The 23,350-nt window shown below is 42.6% G+C and overlaps 1 protein-coding gene across 1 annotated transcript in view; it reads left to right on the top strand.

Moving 5' to 3' along the window:
* The window catches only part of cfap70 (cilia and flagella associated protein 70), a 111,580-nt gene that overhangs the window by 204 nt on the left and 88,026 nt on the right, over positions 1 to 23,350 (top strand). Inside the window, exons 2-7 of the mRNA XM_068003735.1 lie at positions 3,197 to 3,315; positions 4,002 to 4,185; positions 16,362 to 16,460; positions 16,544 to 16,626; positions 18,291 to 18,467; positions 22,767 to 22,949. Coding sequence (XP_067859836.1) covers positions 3,197 to 3,315; positions 4,002 to 4,185; positions 16,362 to 16,460; positions 16,544 to 16,626; positions 18,291 to 18,467; positions 22,767 to 22,949 — 845 coding nt within the window. The remainder of the gene's footprint in view (positions 1 to 3,196; positions 3,316 to 4,001; positions 4,186 to 16,361; positions 16,461 to 16,543; positions 16,627 to 18,290; positions 18,468 to 22,766; positions 22,950 to 23,350) is intronic.

Here is a 23,350-nt window from a genome sequence, read left to right as displayed (position 1 = left end):
GTGGAGAGTGACGGCCTGGAATTTAGGGTCAGGGGTTGGGATAAGCTGTGGGGATGGGGTCAGATTGAGAGTGGTGGGGGGACATGGGGAGGGGAGCAGTGAAATATGGTTGTGATTCAGTTCCTGGACAAACACTGACTTGAAAACTTTAGCAAAATTCATTTTATATAAATTACTTTTTAGCAGCATGTATTTACCAGGGACATCAAGCAACGATTCCTGGCCAGTCCAGCAGAACCATGACCATCTTCATCAAGTCCACAGTACAGAAACAGGCCATTTGGCCCAACAGGTGTATGGTGGCATTTATGCTCCACACAAGCTTCCTCCCTCCCTACTTCATCTAACCCTATCAGCATATCCTTTTATTCCTTTCTCCTTCCTACTTTCTAGCTTCCCTTTAAATATATCTATGCTATTTCCCTCAACTACTACTTGTGGTAGTGTGTTCCACATTCTTACCACTTTTTGGGTAAAGAAGTTTCTCCTGAATTCCCTATTGGATGTATTTGTGACCATCTTACATTTATGACCTCTAGTTTTGGGCACCCCCACAAGTGGAAACATATTCTCTACATCTACCCTATCAAACCCTATCATTATTTTAAAGACCTCGATCAGGTCATCCCTCAGCTTTCTCTTTTCTAGAGAAAAGAGCACCAGCCTGTTCAGCCTTTCCTAACAAGTATATCCTCTCAGTTCTGGTATTATCCTTGTGAATCTTTTTTGCATCTTCTCCAATGCCTCTATATCCTTTTTATAATATGGAGACCAGAACTGTGCACAGTACTCCAAGTGTGGTCTAACCAAGGTTCTATACAAGTTTAATATAACTTCTCTGCTTTTCAATTCTATCCCTCTAGAAATGAACCCCAGTGCTTGGTTTGCCTTTTTTATGGCCTTATTGACCTGCATTGTTACTTTTAGTGAGTTGTGTATCTGTACCCCAAGATCCCTTTGCTCCTCAACCCCATTTAGACTTATTATCCAAGCAGTATGTGGCCTCCTTATTCTTCCTATCAAAACCCACCACCTCACATTTATATTGAAATTCATTTGCTAATTACATGCCCATTCTGCAAGTTTATTAATGTCTCCTTGCATTTTGATGCATTCTTTGTATTAACTATACGCCCCAATTTGGTGTCGTCCGCACATTTTGAAATTGTACTTCCGATTCCTGAGTCCAAATCATTAATGTAAATTGTGAACAACAGTGGTCCCAGCACCGATCCCTGTGGAACACCACCTTTGCCAGTCTGAGTAGCTACCCTTAACCCCTACTCTCTGTTTTCTGTTTTGTAGCCAGCTTGCTATCCATTCTGCTTCCTGTCCCCTGACTCCACATGCTCTGACCTTAGTCATGAGTCTACAATGCGGTACCTTATCGAAGGCCTTTTGAAAATCCAAATATATCGCATCTATTGCATTTACCCTTGTCTACTCTTTCTTCAAAGAATTCAATAAGGTTGGTCAAGCATGACTTTCCCTTCGAAATCCGTGCTGACTACTCTATTATATTTTTGTTTTCTAGATGTTTTTCTATTACATCTTTGAGTAAAGATTCCATTATCTTTCCTACCACTGACTGGTATGTGCCTTAAGCTAACTGGTCTATAGTTCCCTAGACTTGTTCTGTCTCCCTTTTTAAATATAGGAATAACATTAGCTGTCCGCCAGTCCTCTGGCACTTCCCTTTTCTAATGAATTTTTATATTAATGTTATAGTGCCTCTGCTATCTCTTCCCTAACTTAATTTGTCTGGATGCAACTTTTATCCCCTTTACGTTTGATTAGTTTATCTATTATCTTCCTCTCCCCTTTCTATCTTAAATGCCTATGTATCTTTTTTGATTTCTTCTTCTCATGTCACGCCCACCGTGTTAAGTTTTGTTTGATAATGCACCTGTGAAGCGCCTTGGGATATTTTACTACATTAAAGGCGCTATATAAATGCAAGTTGTTGTTGTTGTTGTTGTTAGTTTCCCTGATAAATACTGAGGCAAAGTAACCGTTCAATATTTCTACCATTCACAGTCATTACCTGTGAGTTTATCTTGTGCATCCCTTAGTGGCCCTATCCCTATCCTGATTTTTCTTTTGTTATTTATGTGTCTGTAGCATACTTTACTATTTCTTTTTATATTCCTTGATAAGGAATAAGGAACAGAGAAATGCAGCTAGGAGTTGGGTCAGAGTGAGGATCAAATGTTGCCTTGAAAAAGAGTGAGAAATTTAACATAGAAAATCATCTTAATATGTTTGTGCAGTTGTTTATTTTCCCTTATTTAAAAATAAAGAAAGGAAAAAATAGAGGGCTAGTCAGCTAGGACTGTTCTTGTACTGTTCCTGCTAGCTGGCTATTGAGTTGGGTTGTTGGAGATCTGGGAATGTCTACATTCTGTAGTTTGGGCCAAGGACAGTGGATAGCATGGATAGAATATGAGAAGGAAAAAGGGGGAAAACTACATTACAAAAAACCCACCAAATTCCTCTCCTGTTTAGGACCCATTTTTTATGCAGCTTTCCTAATGGAATAGGCAGACAATTTTCTCCTAGACCTCTGACAAAGCCATTTTATTAGTGGTCACTGGGATGGGCTGCAAAAGTAGACTAGGTTGACTAGTGTAGTGATCATATTGCTTTATATTTGCTAAGGTGAAGCATGTCAGTGCTAGAGAGTCAAACACCTTTGCATTTTTAGCACTTAGTGTCAGCACTGAACACTAAAAGATGAGGCAAAGCATGGTCTGTTGAATAAATCTCTCTCTACCCTGCCCCAAGTACCTTAATACCCAGTCTTACAACAATACCCTCAATTGCACCACACCAATAACTTTTATGGATTCTATTGAACCACACAAGTAACCTTTACAGCTTCTTTGAGTCAACTTAATGTCAAATTCTGGTATGGACTCAGGACCACTAGGAACTAGATCGAGACTGTTTAAGCTGATGTTATGTAGGACCTCAGAGCTCTTGGAGAGATGACATTAATTTCAACAGTTATTTAGGGCTAGATCCAAACTTGGATCCCAGGGGTGGAAGGACAGTACGCTAACCTATTGTGCAATAGTGTCCAATCTTTTCATTGTAAGTATATTCATTGTGAAGTATTGTGTACATTTTAGTTCTAATGTCTGTCATTTGATGCTCTGTTTTCTTTCTTTTTCTGAAAACAATTTCCACACTACAGCAAAAGAAACCCCTGATATAGTCCCACAGGCACGTGTACACATGGAGAACCCTGAGGTCGAGGTCAAGGCACGAAGTCCAGTACCTGTGCAGATCACAGTGCTGAGGGGCAGGCTCTTGGTATGTATCTTCACTCTTCCTGGTAGTTCATTCCAGGCAAATCACTGCTTTTATAATTTGGACATTTTAAGGCACCTTTACATTTAGTGCTTCTGCAGTTTAAACAGAGGGAGGCTGTATTTGTGCGCTGATTCCCCATACTTACATTGCTAAAACCATTCCCTTATTTCAACAGCGGGATAGCGAACTCACGTAAATGCTGGTAATAAGTATGTTAGAATAGTCCAAGGATGACTGTATGCTTGTCCCCTGCTTGTCGCATCTGTACAGTGGCATGGCTGAGAGCAGGATCTTACTGCGTGTGGAATTATTGGATGTAATTCCAGGTTCCCTCGTTCATGGCACAACGAATTGGCACTCCAATACATTTTTTTGGTACTGCAGCATCACCCCACCTTTTAACTCCTCTGTTAATCATTTATTTTGTTAACTAGTGTTATAGTGCTAAGTGTGGTGGCATGATGTAGATTAATGGGTAATAAAGTCAGAAGTGTACAGGGGTGTGCTAAAACCAGCTGCTATCATTAATTTTAACTTGACTTTGCAATTGCTGCAGGACCCTGCAGTTATCACTTAAATGCCATGTTGCTTCCAGAGCTTTTGTGATCAGGGACTCAATTTAAAAAAAAATTGGATGGGTCAAATAGTCTTTCCATCTCATGTCGTCTGTTCTATCCTTCTTGCAGAAAGGGAGTAAAGGCGACAACCCAGTGACCTATGTCCGAGCAGAGTATAATAACTTCCAGCTTGGAGACTCTGGGAAATTGCAGGTGACAGAAGGGGAAATAGAGTACAACTTCACAACCAGCTTCGACTGCCCATTCGATGGGATTAGTGGATTGGACAACCTAGTGCACAAACCTGTGATTTGTGAGTTTCTGCCTTATTGAGCCATTAAACCACAAGCACCCATATATAGTTCTTTCTTTACCTTCATGTACATGAAAAATAGTGGTCCATGCTAGAACTGAACTCTGGCTCGGGGCCAGGATATGTTATCAATGGTACTCAAGGTAACTAAGTCTAAATCCTTAAACACAATTATGCCATGGAACTGAATCCGGGAATGTTAAATACTTAAATACAGTATTGGACCATATGACAGACATTTAGCCACATCAATACCTTAGCCTGTAATTGACACTTCTGATTATTACAGACATGGTCAGGTATAAACAGTCCTGTTTTGTGTGAGAGAAAGTTCACACAATGTCTCCCATAACTTCAGAGCTGGCTTTATTTTACTCTGAACACGAAAAGAATGCTGCATCTTGGTCAGCTATTCATGTTACCTATCTTATCATTTATTTATTATATTTTAAAAATGAGTGGTCACAACATTCCAAAGATATTGCGATTGTAGGTGGCGCTGAGAGTTGTATGTAACGTAAAAGGAAAAATTGGAAACCCAACTTTGGAATCAAACGGAAAAAAATGGAAAGGTTCATTAAAAAAAAAATAAAGTACACTTAAAATGTATGAAGAATGTGTTAAGATTGAAAAAGATAAATAAAATTAATAATAGGAGCGAGGTGAAAGGAACCCTTGGCCAGCCATGGCTAAACGTGGCCTTATAAAAGACAGTGACAGTATCTCCTCATGTGAATGAGGAAATTAAGAAGCAATCCCCAAAAAATATAGTTGTTCTTGAAGTCCACTGCACCTGCCGATAAAACTGAAAATGAACAAAACTGAGTAAAAGAAAAAGCTCAAGGTCTGCGGCCAATATTGCTGAGCACGAAAGAAAGCGAGGCAATCATAAAACTTAGTAAGTCAAATCTTAGGCAAAGAAGAATGAAATTCTGGCACCTGTTAAAACTAGGAAGTGGACAATGACACAATCCAGCTACTGGCATGTACCCTTCAGCCTGATGGGACTTAATTCGATGGCTGCCGTATTTCCGCTCCCCCCCGCAATGAGACTCAATTCGGTGGCAGCATGTTCCCAAACTGACTGCTTCCCCCTCTCCTGCCCTGCGAAATCCAAAATCTGCCCCCTGCTCAGGCACGAAAAAGAAGCCAGTAGCCGGTTTGTGCCATTGTCCACTTCCAGTTTGAACAGGTGCTAGGACTTCATTCTTCTTTGCCTAAGATTTGACTTCCTAAATTTTATGATTGCCTCCCTCCTCTCTGCCCCCACACACGCCTCTCTCCTCTTCCTTCTTTCTTGTCCACCCCTCTTCTTCCTCTGTTCCTCTTTTCTCTCTCTCCTCTCCATGCTCCTCTCCCCACTCCACCCTCCTCTTCTCTCCCCCTCCTCTGCCTCTTGTCTTTCTCTCCTCTCCTATCCTTCTCTTCTCCCATCTCCCTTTTCCTCTCTTGAAAAATGCTGTTGGCCTTGACTCCCCATGTGCAATGCCACGGGAGATCGACTAGTAATATATTAAAAATAGTGAGTGATCGCAACATTCTTATGCTATTGTGCCTGTAGGTGGTGCAATGGGGGTTACATTATGTGACTCAATGGGGCAGAAATTGCTCCCGAAATAACGGAGGAGCTCAAAAGTGCTCTCCATTTTTAACGGCGAATCGAAGGAGCAAGTTCCCGCATTTGCACACGCGCACGAAAACACGGAAATTGTGAACTTGCTCCTATTGGTTTGCTGGCGATTTGACAACTGCGGATTAAAGTGCCATCGCACCCTACAATAATTGAAATCACTGAAAAATCGCAAACTTGCTCATCTGCCCAGCTGGAACGTAACTAATTACGTCACCAAAAGGTATGCTTAAAAATACCAGGTCTAAGCTAAGTTTTAAAAGCACGATAACTCTTTATGACTGCTAAACAAAGCTTAGCAAGGCTTTTGACGAGGTCCATTTATTCCCTTGCCTTGTTTGCCCTCCCCATATGCATTACCTCACATTTCTCTGGGTTGAATTCCATTTGACACTTTTCTGCCCACCTGATCAGTCCATTGGTATCGTCCTGCAGTCTACAGCTTTCCTCCTCACTATCAACCACACGGCCAATTTTTGTATCATTTGCAAACTTCTTAATCATGCCCCCTACATTTAAGTCCAAATCGTTAATATACACCACAAAAGGCAAGGGACCTGGTACTGAAACTTGTGGAACCCCGCTGGAAACATCCTTCCAGTCACAAAAACACCCGTCGACCATTACCCTTTGCTACCTGCCACTGAGCCAATTTTGGATCCAACTTGCCACTTTCCCTTGGATCCCATGGGCTTGTACTTTTTTGACCAGTCTGCCATGCGGGACCTTGTCAAAAGCCTTGCTAAAATCCATGTAGACTATATCAAATGCACTACCCTCATCTACCCTCCTTGTTACCTCCTCAAAAAATTCAATCAAGTTAGTCAGACGCAACCTTCCCTTAACAAATCCATGCTGACTGTCCTTGATTACTCTGTGCCTTTCTAAGTGACGGTTTATCCTGTCTCTCAGAATTGATTCCAATAATTTGCCCACCACCGATGTTAGACTGACTGGCCTGTAATTTGTCGGTCTATCCCTTGCTCCCTTTTTAAACAACGGTACAACGTTACCAGTCCTCCAATCCCCCGGCACCACGCTTGTATCCAGTGACGATTGGAAAATGATGGTCAGAGCCTCCGCTATTTCCTCCCTTGTTTCTTTTAACAGCCTGGGATACATTTCATCCAGCCATGGTGATTTTCAAAGATGCTAATCCCCTTAATACGTCCTCTCTCACTATGTTTATCCCATCCAATATTTCACACTCCTCCTCCTTAATTACAAGTCTGCATCGTCCCTCTCTTTTGTGAACAGACACAAAATATTCATTAAGAACCATACCAACATCTTCCGCCTCCACACATAGGTTACCTTTTTGGTCTCTAATAGGCCCGACTCTTTCCTTAGTTATCCTCGTGCTCTTAATGTATTTATAAAACATCTTTGGGTTTTCCTTGATTTTACTTGCCAATATTTTTTCATGCTCTCTCTTTGCTTTCCTAATTTCCTTTTTAATTTCATTCTTGGACTTTCTATACTCCTCTAGGTTTTCTGCAGTATTTAGTTCTCGGTGTCTGACATAAGCTTTCCTTTTCTGCCTTATCTTACCCTGTATGCTCCTTGACATCCAGGGGGCTCTAGAATTGGCAGTCCCACCCTTTTTCTTTGTGGGAACATGCTTACTCTGAACTCATTGAATCTCCCCCTTGAACGCCTCCCACTGCTCTGACATTGATTTACCTTCAAGTGCTACTATTGCTACTCCTTCCACCTGCCCAGCTTCATTTCCTAAAACTAAATCCAGAACTGCCCCCTCTCTTGTTGGGCTTGCTATGTACTGGCTAAAAAAGTTCTCCTGAATGCAATTTAAGAATTGTGTGCCCTCTATGCCTTTCACACTGTTTGTATCCCAGTTAAGATTAGGGTAGTTTTTTTTTATTCGTTCACGGGATGTGGGCGTCGCTGGCAAGGCCGGCATTTATTGCCCATCCCTAATTGCCCTCGAGAAGGTGGTGGTGAGCCGCCTTCTTGAACCGCTGCAGTCCGTGTGGTGACGGTTCTCCCACAGTGCTGTTAGGAAGGGAGTTCCAGGATTTTGACCCAGCGACAATGAAGGAACGGCGATATATTTCCAAGTCGGGATGGTGTGTGACTTGGAGGGGAATGTGCAGGTGGTGTTGTTCCCATGTACCTGCTGCTCTTGTCCTTCTAGGTGGTAGAGGTCGCGGGTTTGGGAGGTGCTGTCGAAGAAGCCTTGGCGAGTTGGTGCAGTGCATCCTGTGGATGGTACACACTGCAGCCACAGTGCGCCGGTGGTGAAGGGAGTGAATGTTTAGGGTGGTGGATGGGGTGCCAATCAAGCGGGCTGCTTTATCTTGGATGGTGTCGAGCTTCTTGAGTGTTGTTGGAGCTGCACTCATCCAGGCAAGTGGAGAGTATTCCATCACACTCCTGACTTGTGCCTTGTAGATGGTGGAAAGGCTTTGGGGAGTCAGGAGGTGAGTCACTCGCCACAGAATACCCAGCCTCTGACCTGCTCTTGTAGCCACAGTATTTATATGGCTGGTCCAGTTAAGTTTCTGGTCAATGGTGACCCCCAGGATGTTGATGGTGGGGGATTCGGCGATGGTAATGCCGTTGAATGTCAAGGGGAGGTGGTTAGACTCTCTCTTGTTGGAGATGATCATTGCCTGGCACTTGTCTGGCGCAAATGTTACTTGCCACTTATGAGCCCAAGCCTGGATGTTGTCCAGGTCTTGCTGCATGCAGGCTCGGACTGCTTCATTATCTGAGGGGTTGCGAGTGGAACTGAACACTGTGCAGTCATCAGCGAACATCCCCATTTCTGACCTTATGATGGAGAGAAGGTCATTGATGAAGCAGCTGAAGATGGTTGGGCCTTGGACACTGCCCTGAGGAACTCCTGCAGCAATGCCCAGGGGCTGAGATGATTGGTCTCCAACAACCACTACCATCTTCCTTTGTGCTAGGTATGACTCCAGCCACTGGAGAGTTTTCCCCCTGATTCCCATTGACTTCAATTTTACTAGGGCTCCTTGGTGCCACACTCGGTCAAATGCTGCCTTCATGTCAAGGGCAGTCACTCTCACCTCACCTCTGGAATTCAGCTCTTTTGTCCATGTTTGGACCAAGGCTGTAATGAGGTCTGGAGCCGAGTGGTCCTGGCGGAACCCAAACTGAGCATCGGTGAGCAGGTTATTGGTGAGTAAGTGCCGCTTGATAGCACTGTCGACGACACCTTCCATCACTTTGCTGATGATTGAGAGTAGACTGATGGGGCGGTAATTGGCCAGATTGGATTTGTCCTGTTTCTTGTGGACAGGACATACCTGGGCAATTTTCCACATTGTCGGGTAGATGCCAGTGTTGTAGCTGTACTGGAACAACTTGGCTAGAGGCGCAGCTAGTTCTGGAGCACAAGTCTTCAGCACTACAGCTGGGATGTTGTCGGGGCCCATAGCCTTTGCTGTATCCAGTGCACTCAGCCGTTTCTTGATATCACGTGGAGTGAATCGAATTGGCCGAAGACTGGCTTCCGTGATGGTGGGGATATCGGGAGGAGGCTGAGATGGATCATCCACTCGGCACTTCTGGCTGAAGATGGTTGCAAATGCTTCAGCCTTGTCTTTTGCACTCACGTGCTGGACTCCGCCATCATTGAGGATGGGGATGTTTGCAGAGCCTCCTCCTCCCGTTAGTTGTTTAATTGTCCACCACCATTCACGACTGGATGTGGCAGGACTGCAGAGCTTTGATCTGATCCGTTGGTTGTGGAATCGCTTAGCTCTGTCTATAGCATGTTGCTTCCGCTGTTTAGCATGCATGTAGTCCTGAGTTGTAGCTTCACCAGGTTGGCACCTCATTTTTAGGTACGCCTGGTGCTGCTCCTGGCATGCTCTTCTGCACTCCTCATCGAACCAGGGTTGATCCCCTAGGCTTGTTGGTAATGGTAGAGAGAGGAATATGCCGGGCCATGAGGTTACAGATTGTGCTGGAATACAATTCTGCTGCTGCTGATGGCCCACAGCGCCCATGGATGCCCAATATTTGAGCTGCTAGATCCGTTCTGAATCTATCCCATTTAGCACGGTGGTAGTGCCACAACACGTTGGATCGTGTCCTCAGTGCGAAGACGGGACTTCAGCTCCACGAGGACTGTGCGGTGGTCACTCCTACCAATACTGTCATGGACAGATGCATTTGCGACAGGTAGATTGGTGAGAGACGAGGTCAAGTAAGTTTTTCCCTCGTGTTGGTTTGCTCACCACCTGCCGCAGGCCCAGGACTCGGCCAGTAGTGGTGCTACCGAGCCACTCTTGGTGATGGACATTGAAGTCCCCCACCCAGAGTACATTTTGTGCCCTTGCTACCCTCTAGTGCTTCCTCCAAGTGGTGCTCAACATGGAGGAGGACTGATTCATCAGCTGAGGGAGGACGGTAGGTGGTGATCAGCAGGAGGTTTCCTTGCCCATGTTTGACCTGATGCCATGAGATTTCATGGGGTCCAGAGTCAATGTTGAGGACTCCCAGGGCCACTCCCTCCTGACTGTATATCACTGTACCGCCACCTCTGGTGGGTCTGTCCTGCCGGTGGGACAGGACATACCCAGGGATGGTGATGGAAGAGTCTGGGACGTTGGCTGAAAGGTATGATTCTGTGCGTATGGCTATGTCAGGCTGTTGCTTGACTAGTCTGTGGGACAGCTCTCCCAATTTTGGCACAAGTTCCCAGATGTTAGTAAGGAGGACCTTGCAGGGTCGACTGGGCTGGGTGTTTTTTTGCCGTTGTCGTGTCCGGTGCCTAGTGGTCCGATGCCGGGTGGTCCATCCGGTTTTATTCTTATTATGACTTTTCGTAGCGAGATTTTACAACTGAGTGGCTTGCTAGGCCATTTCAGAGGGCAATTAAGAATCAACCACATTGCTGTGGGTCTGGAGTCACATATAGGCCAGACCGGGTAAGGGCGGCAGGCTTCCTTCCCTAAAGGACATTAGTGAACCAGATGGGTTTTTACGACAATCCGGTAGTTTCATGGCCATCATTCCTGATACTAGTATTTTAATTCCAGATTTTTTATTTAATTAATTGAATTTTTAATTAATTAATTGAATTTAAATTCACCAGCTGCCATGGCGGGATTTGAACTCATGACTCTGGATTTTAATCCAGGCCTCTGGATTACTAGCCCAGTAACATAACCACTATGCTACCGTACCCGATGAAATCCCCTACTATTACTGCCCTATTATTTTTGCACTTCTCAGAAATTTGCCTACATATTTGCTCTTCTATCGCCCTCTGACTGTTTGGGGGTCTATAGTACACTCCCGTAGTGTGACTGCCCCTTTTTTGTTCTTTAGCTTAACCCATATGGCCTCATTTGATGATCCTTCTAACATATCATCCCTCCTCACAGCTGTGATTGTTTCTTTTACCAAAATTGCCACCCTCCCTCATTTTTTATTCCTCTCTCTATCTGAAAACCCTGTAACCAGGAACGTTGAGCTGTCATTACTGCCCCTCTTTAAGCCATGTTTCTGTAATAGCTAAGATATCGTACTGCCACGTGTCTATCTGTGCCCTCAGCTCATCTGCCTTATTCACTATACTCCTTACATTGAGGTATATATCTTTAAGCACTGCCAGACTTCTTTGTTGTTTATTTTCTAACCTTTGTTTCCTCTGCCTTCCAATCTCACTTACTAATTTTCTGCCTTCCATCTCCAGTTGTGATTCTGACCCATCTGGATCTACACTCAGGTTCCCATCCCCCTGACAAGCTAGTTTAAACCTTCCCCAACAGCACTAGCAAACCTCCCCGCAAGGATATTGGTCCCGGTCCTGTTGAGGAGCAACCCGTCCGGCTTGTACAGGTCCCACCTCCCCTAGAACCGGTCCCAATGCCCCAGGAATCTAAAGCCCTCCCTCCTGCACCATCGCTCCACCCACACATTTATCTGCTCTCTCTTCCTATTTCTATACTCACTAGCGCGTGGCACTGGGAGTAATCTGGAGATTACTACTTTTGAGGTCCTGCTTGTTAATCTCTTTCCTAACTCCTTAAAATCTGCCTGCAGGACCTCATCCCTCTTTCTACCTATGTCATTGGTACCGATATGGACCACGACCTCTGGCTGTTCACCTTCCCCTTCCGGAATGTTCTGCCGCCACTCGGTGACATCCTTGACCCTGGCACCAGGGAGGCAACATACTGTTGACCGGAGGTCACCGGTTACGGTTACTGGCTTAGTACAAAGAGGAGAAGAGTCAATTATCTCTTAACTCTCAATTCGCTTTATTCACGCCGTTAGATCATATACATATAGCTTATATGTCTGGTTAGATATAGACATGCAGTTTGCACCAGGTTATACAGTTTTATACCCAAACTAGGACCTAAACGCTATACGTCTGGTTAGATATAGACATGCAGTTTGTACCAGGTTATACAGTTTTATACCCAAACTAGGATCTAAACGCACACCCACTATATTTCTCTGACACTCCCTGAGTGGTCACAGAATATAAAGGATAATACCCGAAAAGGAGAGCTGACACTGGCCACGCGTTCTGTTCTCGCTCTCTCTCTACGTCGTCTCTACGTCCCTGATGTAGGTTCTTCCACTTCCGTGATGGTTGGTCTCTGGAGTCTTCGCTCTGGCTCCACGCCCCAGATTCTTCATTTTTATTCTGAATCTTATCTCTTCAAGCTGTGTTGTCTCTCTCTCCCGTTGGTTTAGGCTTGCTCGCCTAGTCTGTGTCTTCTCCTCATTGGCTCTGTCCCAAGGACTTAGGTAGCATTACCTCCTTTCCTAAATAAGGACTTGTGTCTTATCACATCTCCTTTGTCTTTCACAAAACTTAGCTAATTCAAACCGGTTCCAGCCAGCTCAGGCCAGCGACTGAACTCAGGTTACTTCAGTTCAAAAGTTGCTCTTGCCTGTGTGTCAGCAGCTGGGAATCTCAGGTTACTGCATCCCCTGGCCAACAATACCATCCTGGAATCTCATCTGCAGCCGCAGAAATGCCTGTCTGCTCCCCTAGCTATAGAATCCCCTATCACTATTGCTCTCCTGACCTTTCTCCTTTCCCTCTGTACAGCTGAGTCACCCACGGTGCTATGGTCTTGGCTCTGGCTGCACTCCCCAGAGGAACCCTCTCCCCCACAAATACTGGTTAAAGAGCGAGATGCCCTCAGGGGACTGCCTGGTCCTTCTTGTCTGTCTGGCGGTCACCCAGTTCCTCTCTGCCTGCACTCTCTTAAGCTGCGGGGTGACCACCTCCTGACACGTGCTATCCACAAAACTCTCAGCCTCGCAGATGCACTGCAGTGATGCCAGCTGTTGCTGAAGCACCGAAATCCGGAGCTCGAGCTCTTCCAGCTGATGACACTTCCTGCATCTGTGGTTGTCCAGGACACGGGAAGCATCCTGGAGTTCCCACATGGCACAGGATGTGCATTCGATGGGTCTGAGCTGCCCTGCCATGCCTCGATTTATTAGATTAACTAAACTTAACTGAAAATAGACTGAAGACTTAAAAAAAAGACACTCACCAGAAAAAGAAACACTCACCAGCTACCAGCCAATCAGCTCCTTCTCTTCTGCTGACGTCACTTGATTTTCTTACCTCTCTCCCTGAAGCCCCTTGGGAGGATACTGAAAGGTGTAGAGGAAGTGAGGGACCTTAGAGTGCGTGTCCACAGATCCCTGAAGGTAGCAGGACAGGTAGATAAGGTGGTTAAGAAGGCATATGGAATACTTTCCTTTATTAGCTGAGGCAGAGAATATAAGAGCAGGGAGGTTATGTTAGAACTGTATAAAACACTAGTTAGGCCACAGCTGAGTACTGCGTACAGTTCTGGTCACCACATTACAGGAAAGGTGCGATTGAACTAGAGAGGGTACAGAGGAGATTTACGAGGATGTTGCCAGGACTGGAGAATTTTAATTGAGGAAAGATTGGGGTTGTTTTGCTTGGAATAGAAGAGGCTGAGGGGAGATTTAATTGAGGTGTACAAAATTATGAGGGGCCTAGATAGAGTGGACAGGAAGGACCTATTTCCCTTAGCAGTGAGGTCAATAACCAGGGGGCAAAGATTTAAAGTGATAGAGGCAGAAACCCTCAACTCATTTAAAAAGTACCTGGATGTGCACCTGAAGTGCCGTGACCTTCAAGGCTACGGACCAAGTGCTGGAAAGTGGGATTAGGCTGGGTGGCTCATTTTCGGCCGCCGCAGACACAATGGGCCTAATGGCCTTCTTCTGTGCTGTAAATTTTCTATGATTCTAAAAATTAAATTTTAAAAATGTGGAGTCTTGTGTTACTCCTTATTTTAATAGTTTTTGGTCATTAAAAATTTTTTTTAAATAATAAAATACCATTTTTTTTACTTTTCCCTTCAATCTCTTTAGTTTAATTCAATTATTTCTTTGGCTTTTTATAAAACAAAATTTAAATTTTTGTTTATAATGACTTCCAGAATACTAACTTTAAATGAATGAAGTCTGTTTGCCTGCTTGTGGGCGTGACTTCTCTTCCTGACAGATTATGTGGGCGTGTCTTCCATTCCCACAGACTGTTCCATGCGAATCATCTTACATTACTGAGAGGTTGAATTGATAGCGCACAATTTCACAAAACTTCAAAATCAAGCAAGTCGATGCCGCAGAGCCCACAGAACTTGCAGTCGTTGTTTTAATTCGCAGGAGCTGTGGAGAGCTTTGCTACACTGCACAGTGCGATTTCTGGCCCATTAGCTAATGTAGATCTCCGCCTCATGTTGCGTGACAGATTACTGTGGTCTCCCTGTACCATCCAGACATTGGATAGTGACATTTATCCTGTTTATTTTCACTAACTCTTTAAAAATGACTTCTGTAGCCCATCCTTCAGCTTAAATTTTGTCTAACTGTCAAAATATGAAACCCCAAAAATCCCATAAGGCACAAACATCCCCTCACCAAATGACCAGTAGAAAAGGCAGGATAGCAATTGCAGTCAGAAAGCACGGAAAACGGTCAGATGCTGATGCACATCAAAGTCAGGGAAACTGGTAAGCGTAATGATGATCTGCCTCGCTTCCAGAAGGGGCAGTTAATGGAAATAAAAATCAGGAGGTATGTAAAACGGGCTGCCGATTTGCTACCAGCCGATTCACACAATCGCACAAAGTCAAAATCTACCCCACTGCGTCCGATTCACAGTGCTCCCCATTTTCCAGCCACTGATTTTAACGGCCAGAAAATCAGGAGCATCATGAATTAGGTGCACCACCTCCTGTGCCTGATTCTCAAATCTGAGTCCAGTCAAGGTAGACTCTATCTCAGGAGCAAATTCTTACATTTTTGGCACTTAGGTATCTAATATCTTAGTAAAATCTTATCTAGGGCACAAACTTCCTGTCTACAAACCTTACCTGCTTTTGTCACATTTTTTGATCACACATTTATGCCAACTTTTCTAATTGTAAATATTTATGTCAATATTTCCCATTCAATATTGTTATGCCAACTTTCACCATCCTGGTTTGTTAATGTTCTAATCAAATCACTTAAAATGCTTTCTCAAAAGATTTTCAACTGCCATTATTTTCTCAATAATTGAAATTTATAATTCCCAAAATAAGAATTTAAGCAAAATAAAAAAAATACATATTTCACAATAACAGGATTAAATGTACCCATTTAATTGTCTTTTGTATCTTTTAATACTTTCAATAAGGTTTTTACTTTAAGGCCTTAGCTTGCCTCAAAAGCTTGGGCTTTGACTGGATATTTTTTGCAAGGAAAATCCAGACAATCTACACTTAATGATGTAATCATTATATTAAGATAGGGACCTCTGAACAGAATTGTGCGGGATTTATACATCCATATTTCATTACTGCACTGTAACAAACTGTGTCCTATGGTGTGATATTTAATATAGTTCTGGGAAATATTTTGATGAAAACGGTAGTTGTTTACCTCAATTAAAGAATACCGCTATTAATTATAGCCAAATTTTTATTACATTGGGCCAGAAATTAAAGACTTGCTGACTGCAATTGTTTGTGAATGAGATTTTTCCTGGATCTTATTTAATAAACCATGTTGTGTAAGGTTATTCCAAGTGAACATAATTGTTTACTTGATACTTATGTAATTGTACTGCAATATCCCTACTCCAGACTGTACAAAGCTTAGTGGGCCTGGAGAATGTGCAGACTAGTAGCGTAGAGAGTTTGAAATCACTGTGGATTTAAGGTGGAGGTTATACAATAAAGACACTCTACTTTTTATACCCTGTAGTGTAGACATTCTTTTCCTTTATGGACCTCCTGAATCGAACATTTTGCAGTAAATTATTAAACAACAACTTGTATTTATATAGTGCCTGTAAAGTAGGACATGTTCCAAGGTGCTTCACAGAAGCGTAATCAGACAAAAATTGATCCAGAGCCAAGAAAAAGAAATTAGAGATTGAAGTTACTTTTGCCATATCAGAACTTTTATCTTTGGCTGTTGTATTTTGGAAGTGTACCCAGAGAATTGTTAATGCCTTATTTTGAAATACTTCTCCCTTTCTATGAAATTGTAGTGACAATAATTGAGGTATTACCCAAAGAGAAGAAAAAAAAAGATGAGAAGACTGTTGTTCTGGGCCAAGCCACAATGGACCTGCTGCCTCTGGTTCAAGGTGGGTGCCATCTGCAGAAATGTATGTGACATCACTTATCAGAGGCACAGAAGAGCTGATGATAAAAATTCTCTTATCTTTAGGAGAATGTACATTCACAAAGACCATTACAGTCCACCCTTTAGGAGGATCTCCTTTGGAGCAAACTGCACCGGATGGAACAAAGGTAATCACGAGTATAGACCTATGTTTGTGATAACATTAATATGATTTGTCGTTCTACTCATCGTTACATTTTCAAGTTTGGCTGTAGTGTAGATTCCTTCCTGGATTGAACTTGCCACAACATGTCAGATGTGGCTGAGAAATATTGTTGATTTTCAACCTCTTCTGCTGCTGCATAGTAATTTCCCTCGTGACCAAGTCAAAGACTAATATAACTCGTTGTTTGTGACTGTCAGCTGTAAGTAAACTTGAGACATCAAACCTGTGTTCCTGGGTTGTGAGATGAATGCACTTATCCTTGTGCTGATGAGCTGTTGGCAAACCTCAATCTTTATTTACTTCGTAATTTATTTTCAGTTTTCCTTGACGCAAACTCTTGCCTTCACACAATGAGGTAGTTCTGGACTTTGTGCAATAGTGTAAAACGGATGATTTTACATCTCACGCGATTTTTGTTTCTATTGAAGTCAATGGAAATAAAAATCAGGAGAGATGTAAAATGGGCTGCCGACTTGCTATTACCCGTTTTACACTATCACAAAGTCAAGATCTACCCAACGTCTGTTTGTTCTTATTCATTCTCGGGGTGTGGGTGTCGCTCAAAAGTCCAGCAAATCGCCTATCCCCAGTTGCCCTTGTACAACTGACTAGCTAGCTAGGTCAGTTCAGAGGGCAGTTAAGAGTATACCATGTTGGTGTGGGATTGGAATCACATATGGACAAGATCAGGTAAGAAAGGCAAGCTTCCTTAAGGTATTAGTGAACTAGTTGGGTTTATACAACAATCTGTCAGCTTCATGGTCACGTGTTACTGGAACCAGCTTTTTAAAAACTGAAATCAAATTCTCAAGATGTCACGATGGGATTTGAACTCACATTCTCTGCAGTATTAGTGCAGGCCTCTGGGTTACTACTCCAGTAACATAATCGCTAAACTTTGGGATGGGAAGGTATGTTTGGTTTGGTCAGGCTGTATGTTTCTTCGCAGTCACTGTCAATGCTGCTTTGTGAACAGAAGGCTTGCTTGTAGTTAGGTCTGTCTGATGGTGCCATTTCCCTTCTTTGCCCAACATAACAAATTTCTTAAATGGGTAAGGTATGAAATGATACACTCTCATGAGGTGCCCTACTTAGCAACAGTGCTCAGAATTAACAAAACACATCCAAATGGTGCTTCAGTGTGTCAATGTATTATTAACATGCTGCATCACAAAGTTGTAGGATGTAGGTGCTCCTTTAGGATTCTGACAAAGTTCCTTATGTTAGCCTCGGGGAAAAGGTTGAGCCATTCTACAGGGAGTGAGGTAATTGCCCAGAGGAAAGAAGAAATAAAATCTGAGGGCATGTCAATCTATGCAATTTCTATGTACCCCATAGTGTTATCAGATATCGGCAGAGGATTGATAACAGATTGCCTGCCCATCTCAGTTGAAGAATAGTGCATGGGGCAAACCCAAGAGTTGAAGAGAATAATGGAAAAAAAATCTGTCCCACCTGTGAGCAATAAGCTAAACCACCATCATCTTCCTTAGAAGCCAGGTTATTGGAATCTATAGAGCTGTTTATTAATATTAATTTGTTAAATATGTAAAACTAAAATTAGTATGATTGGCAGCATAACTTTGTATTATCTGTGCTTTGCAAATGCTCATGTTTTGTATGCAGCCTCTACTGGATATTGCTGTGTCTGTCCCAGAACCTTTGCTTTCTGAGGCCCAGTTAGAAGAGACTAATCTGCTGAGGATCACTGTAGAGTCTGCCTATTCAGTCCCTGAGAGCTGGAACCCCACTGGGACACAATTTAACTATATAGTTGCTCTGTATGTGCCAACATCTACTCATGTAAGTAAAGAAACCCATTTTGCAAGAATGTACCGGCTATATCAAGCTTCCCTTACATAGAATTTTACACCACAAAAACAGGCCGTTCGGCCCAACAGGTCTAAGTCGGTGTTTATCCTCCACATGAGCGTCTTCCCACCTTATTTCATCCCACCTTATGAACATATCCTTCTATTCCTTTCTCCTCCGTGTACTTATCTAGCTTCCTCTTAAATGCATCTATGCTATTCGCCTCAACTGTTACATGTCGGAGTGCATTCTACATTCTCACCACTCTCTGAGTAAAGAAGTTTCTTCTGAATTCCTTATTGAATTTATTAGTGACTATCTTATATTCATGGCCCCTAGTTTTGGACTCCCCCACAAGTGGACAAACCTTCTCTACGTCTACACTATCGAAACCCTTCATAATTTTAAAAACCTCGTTCAGGTTTTCTTCTTGTGAAGGCAGGGGGCATGGCTGAGGCACTAAATGAATACTTTGCATCCGTCATCACTAGAGAAGAGGATGCGGCCGTTGTAGCAGTAAAGGAGGAGGTAGTAGTGATACTGGATAGGATAAAAATAGATAAAGAGGAGGTACTTAAAAGATTTACAGTACTCAAAGTAGAAAAGTCACTCAGTTCAGATGGGATGCATCCTAGGTTACTGAGGGAAGTAAGGGTGGAAATTGCAGAGGCTCTGGCCACAGTCTTCCAATCCTCCTTAGATATGGGATCGGTGCTGGAGGACTGGAGGATTGCAAATGTTACACCCCGTTCAAAAAAGGGGAGAGGGATAAACCCAGCAATTATAGGCCAGTCAGCCTAACGTCGGTGGTGGGGAAACTTTTAGAGCCAACAATCTGGGACAAAATTAATTGGCATTTGGAAAGTATGGGTTAATAAATGAAAGCCAGCACGGGTTTGTTAAAGGCATATCATATTTGTCTAACTTGATTGAGCTCTTTGATGAAGTAACGGAGAGGGTTGATGAGGGTAGTGTGGTTGATGTGTATCTGGACTTTCAAAAGGCATTTGATAAAGTACCACATAATAGACATGTTAGCAAAATTGAAGCCCATGGGATTAAAGGGATAGTGGCAGCGTGGATACAAAATTGGCTAAGGGACAGAAAGCAGAAAGTAATGGTGAATGGTTGTTTTTCAGACTAGAGGGAAGTATACAGTGGTGTTCCCCAGGGGTCAATATTAGGACCACTGCTCTTTTTGATATATATTAATGACCTGGACTTGGATATCGAGGGTATAATTTCAAAGTTTGCAGATGACACGAAACTCAACTCTAATAAACAATGTGGAGGATAGTAATGGACTTCAGGAGGACATAGACAGACTGGTGAAATGGGCAGACGCATGGCAGATGAAATTTAATGCAGACAAGTGTGAAGTGATGCATTTTGGTAGGAAGAATGAGGAGAAGCAATATAAACTAAATGGTCTAATTTTAAAGGGGGTGTAGAAACAGAGAGACCCGGGAGTGCACGTACACAAATCTTTGAAGGTGGCAGGACAAGTTGAGAAGGCTGTTAAAAAAAAAGTATATGGAGTTCTGGACTTTATTAATAGAGGCATAGAATGCAAGGACATTTTGCTAAACCTTTATAAAACACTGGTAAGGCCTCAGCAGACATATTGGGGGAGTTTTTAACATTTTCTGGCTTTGCATTCCCAGTGGGAAGCCTGTACTTTTACACGCCTACGTTAAACCCGCGGTCGCGACCCAAAAAACAACTATTTTCCACTCCCACCTGCCCCCAATCTTGAGGGTTAAAATCACCCCCATTGTGTTTGATTCTGGGCACCACACTTTAGGATGGATGTCAAGACCTTAGAGAGGATGCAGAAAATATTTACTAGACTAGTACCAGGGAAGAGGGACTTCAGTTATGTGGAGAGACTGGAGAAGTTGGGGTTGTTCTCTTTAGAACAGAGAAGGTTGAGGGGAGATTTGATAGAGGTGTTCAAAATTTTGAATAGTTTTGATAGAGTAAATTAGGAGAAACTGTTTCCAACCGCAGAAGGGTCGGTAACCAGAGGACACAGATTGAGGGAATGGGACTAATTGGATAGCATTATCAAAGAGCCGGCAGAGGCATGATGGGCCGAACAGCCCCATCCTGTGTCGTACCTACTATGATACTATGATAGGTCACCTCTCAGTCTTCTCTTTTCGAGAATAAAGGGAGCCCGAGCCTGTTCAGTCTTTTCTGACAGTTGTACCCTCTCACTGTTCTGGTATCATCCTTGTAAATCTTTTTTGCACTTTCGCCAGTGTTTCTATATCCTTTTTGTATCATAGAGACCAGAACTGTGCTCATTACTCTTAAGTGTGATCTGACCAAGGTTCTATATAAGTTTAAAGTAACTTCTCTGCTTTTGAATTCTAATCCTCTAGAAATGAACCCCAATACTTTGTTTGCACTTTTTATGGCTTTGTTAACCTGCATTACTACTTTTAATGATTTGGGTATCTGTACCCCTAGATCCCTTTGTGCCTCTACCCCATTTAGACTCTTATTTTCCAAGGAGTAGGTGGCCTCCTTATTCCTCCTACTAAAATGCACCACCTCATACTTATCTATATTGAAATTCATTTGCTATTTACACGCCCATTCTGCAAGTTTGTTAATGTCTTGTATTTTGTCGCAGTTTTCCTCAGTATTAACTATATACTTGTAAGTCCCTTCTAGATAGACTCCATTTAAAACAAGTTGGAAGTCTTCATATTTGACTTCTTACAAGTCAACCAATATGAAGGTTTTAAAAATGTCACTTCTGAAATAATAGGACTCTTTTGTGGGGGACTAATTTCCTGCGCTTCCTCTTGCAAAGTTTCCTGCTTGGGCCATGGGAAGTAGGGAGTGCCTCAGAAAGTATGCTATATACTGGTAAGAAAACAAAATAGAAATAAGGAAACAAATCATTCTGTTGCGTCAAGCAGTTTCCGTGAAGAAAGTGATGACACTTTACGCAAAGTTTTTATCACAGTCTAACCCGCATTAAGATCACACAAGGTCACAAGATAGAATTGAGTGAAGAAGGCTCTTCAGCTTATTTGATTTCATCTTTCTGGAATAACAAGCAATCCTGCCGTCTTCCAATTACAGCATGTAGCTTTTTCTCAACCACCATTTCTAGCCACCCTTTTCCAGCTGAGGGTCATTCTGCAAAAAATATTCCTTTTACCTGTAACAATATATTGTAACGATTCACAAACAACACTGGATAATATAGTTTTCAACTTCATCTAGACTTCAGACACCGTTATGTATAGAACAGTGTATTTAATAATAAACAATATCTATGTTACAAGTCAGCAACACAACACCACATAGCCTTTCATTTTTCTCTCATTTTTCTCTCAGAACCTTCTGGGTCTTGCTTTAAATACCCACTTTACCATAGGTAGCCTTTCTTTTTATATAACCAACTTCCCTAGGAGTTTGAGGAGCCACAACTCTACTGCCCAGTTCCTCAGCATTGTTACAGTATCATAACAACACAGGCTGCTTTTAAAAGTCCTTCCCTTTTTATGACAACTTTTCTGAGACTCCAGTTTAATGGTAGTCAGTCAGCAGGGAACCTGAGCAGCTCTGTAGGCTAGATGCTGGAAGAGGCCTAGGTGGACATAATACATAGTAGAGGGTGGTTCCTAACATCAGACAACTGTGAAGCTGTCACCTCTCCTACTACCCTCCAATCCTCCCTGTTCGAAACTGTGTTGCTCAAAATCACAAACACCATCCTTTGCAATTGTAACTGTGGCATATTGTTTCTCCTGGTCCTCTCTGTTCCCTTTAACACTGTTAACCACTCCATCCTTCTCCAAAGTTGCTCTTTTGTAGTCCACTGGTGGCATTGCTCTCTTCTGGTTCCATTCATACCTAAAGCAGCTACCTGCCTCTGGTCTTGACTCCATCAGCCTTCCCGGCTGCCACCTCAGGCTAAATTTGGAGATAAAGTGGAACCTTAGTCTACTGCTTGACCCCAAGGTTAGCTTCCTTCCCATATCTGCATTCTTGCCTCTGTAGCATCATCCGCCGCCATTCCTTACTGTTCTCTACTGCTGCAAAACATTATAATATGACGTCTTATGGAGATTTTATTCTGTATTTGGTCTGCTTTTTGCCAGTGGTGGTTTTCAGTAAAACCTAAAATACTCCTTTGCATTGATTTTAGTACCCTGGTCGATGCAATCATGTTAAACTCCTGCATGCACTAATTTAACAAAGTAGTTAACCAGTTTAAAATAGCCCAAATCACATTGTTTGGTGAATCTTAACTGGATTGTATTTCAGAAAGAGAATCGTGTGGTGTTTCCTAATGGGATTTTAAAGGCTGCAGGAGAAAAGGAGCCCAGTATCAGACCGAAGAGATGGCCAATAAGCAACATCACTGCATTCGGGGCTCAGAACATCTCAGATTCCTTCATTGAGATTTGTCCTTATGAAGATGAGGATGGGGAACTAAATCGTAGAGAGGTAGGATATACATAAAATTGGTTAGTGTACTGGACAAAGGTTTTGCATAAATGTACTGGATTTTAAACTACAAATACACTAAAGTAACATGAAGATAGATTACCTGGATCCATTCATTGGAATACGTCAAAAACTAAAATAGTTTAATTTCATATATAATGTTAATTGAGAAGAGCGTACTGTAACAGGTTAACCTGGCAATCTGGGTGCTGCTATTTAAAAGTTCTTAATTATGTCTTTAATCTATGACCAATCGCTCTAAAGAGTCAATTAGATATTATAAAGAGATACTTTATCTAAGATTAAAATAGTTCTATACATGTTCCATTGAATTGCACCTTAAATGTAGATATCAGGGTAAAATTTTTATTTCTAGTAATCCTGGTGCATAGCTTTGCATG

Source organism: Heptranchias perlo, chromosome 22 (assembly GCF_035084215.1).
Source record: "Heptranchias perlo isolate sHepPer1 chromosome 22, sHepPer1.hap1, whole genome shotgun sequence".
Lineage (NCBI taxonomy): Eukaryota > Metazoa > Chordata > Chondrichthyes > Hexanchiformes > Hexanchidae > Heptranchias > Heptranchias perlo.
The sequence above is the reverse complement of the archived record's forward strand: the minus strand, read 5'-3'. Positions and strand labels throughout refer to the sequence as shown.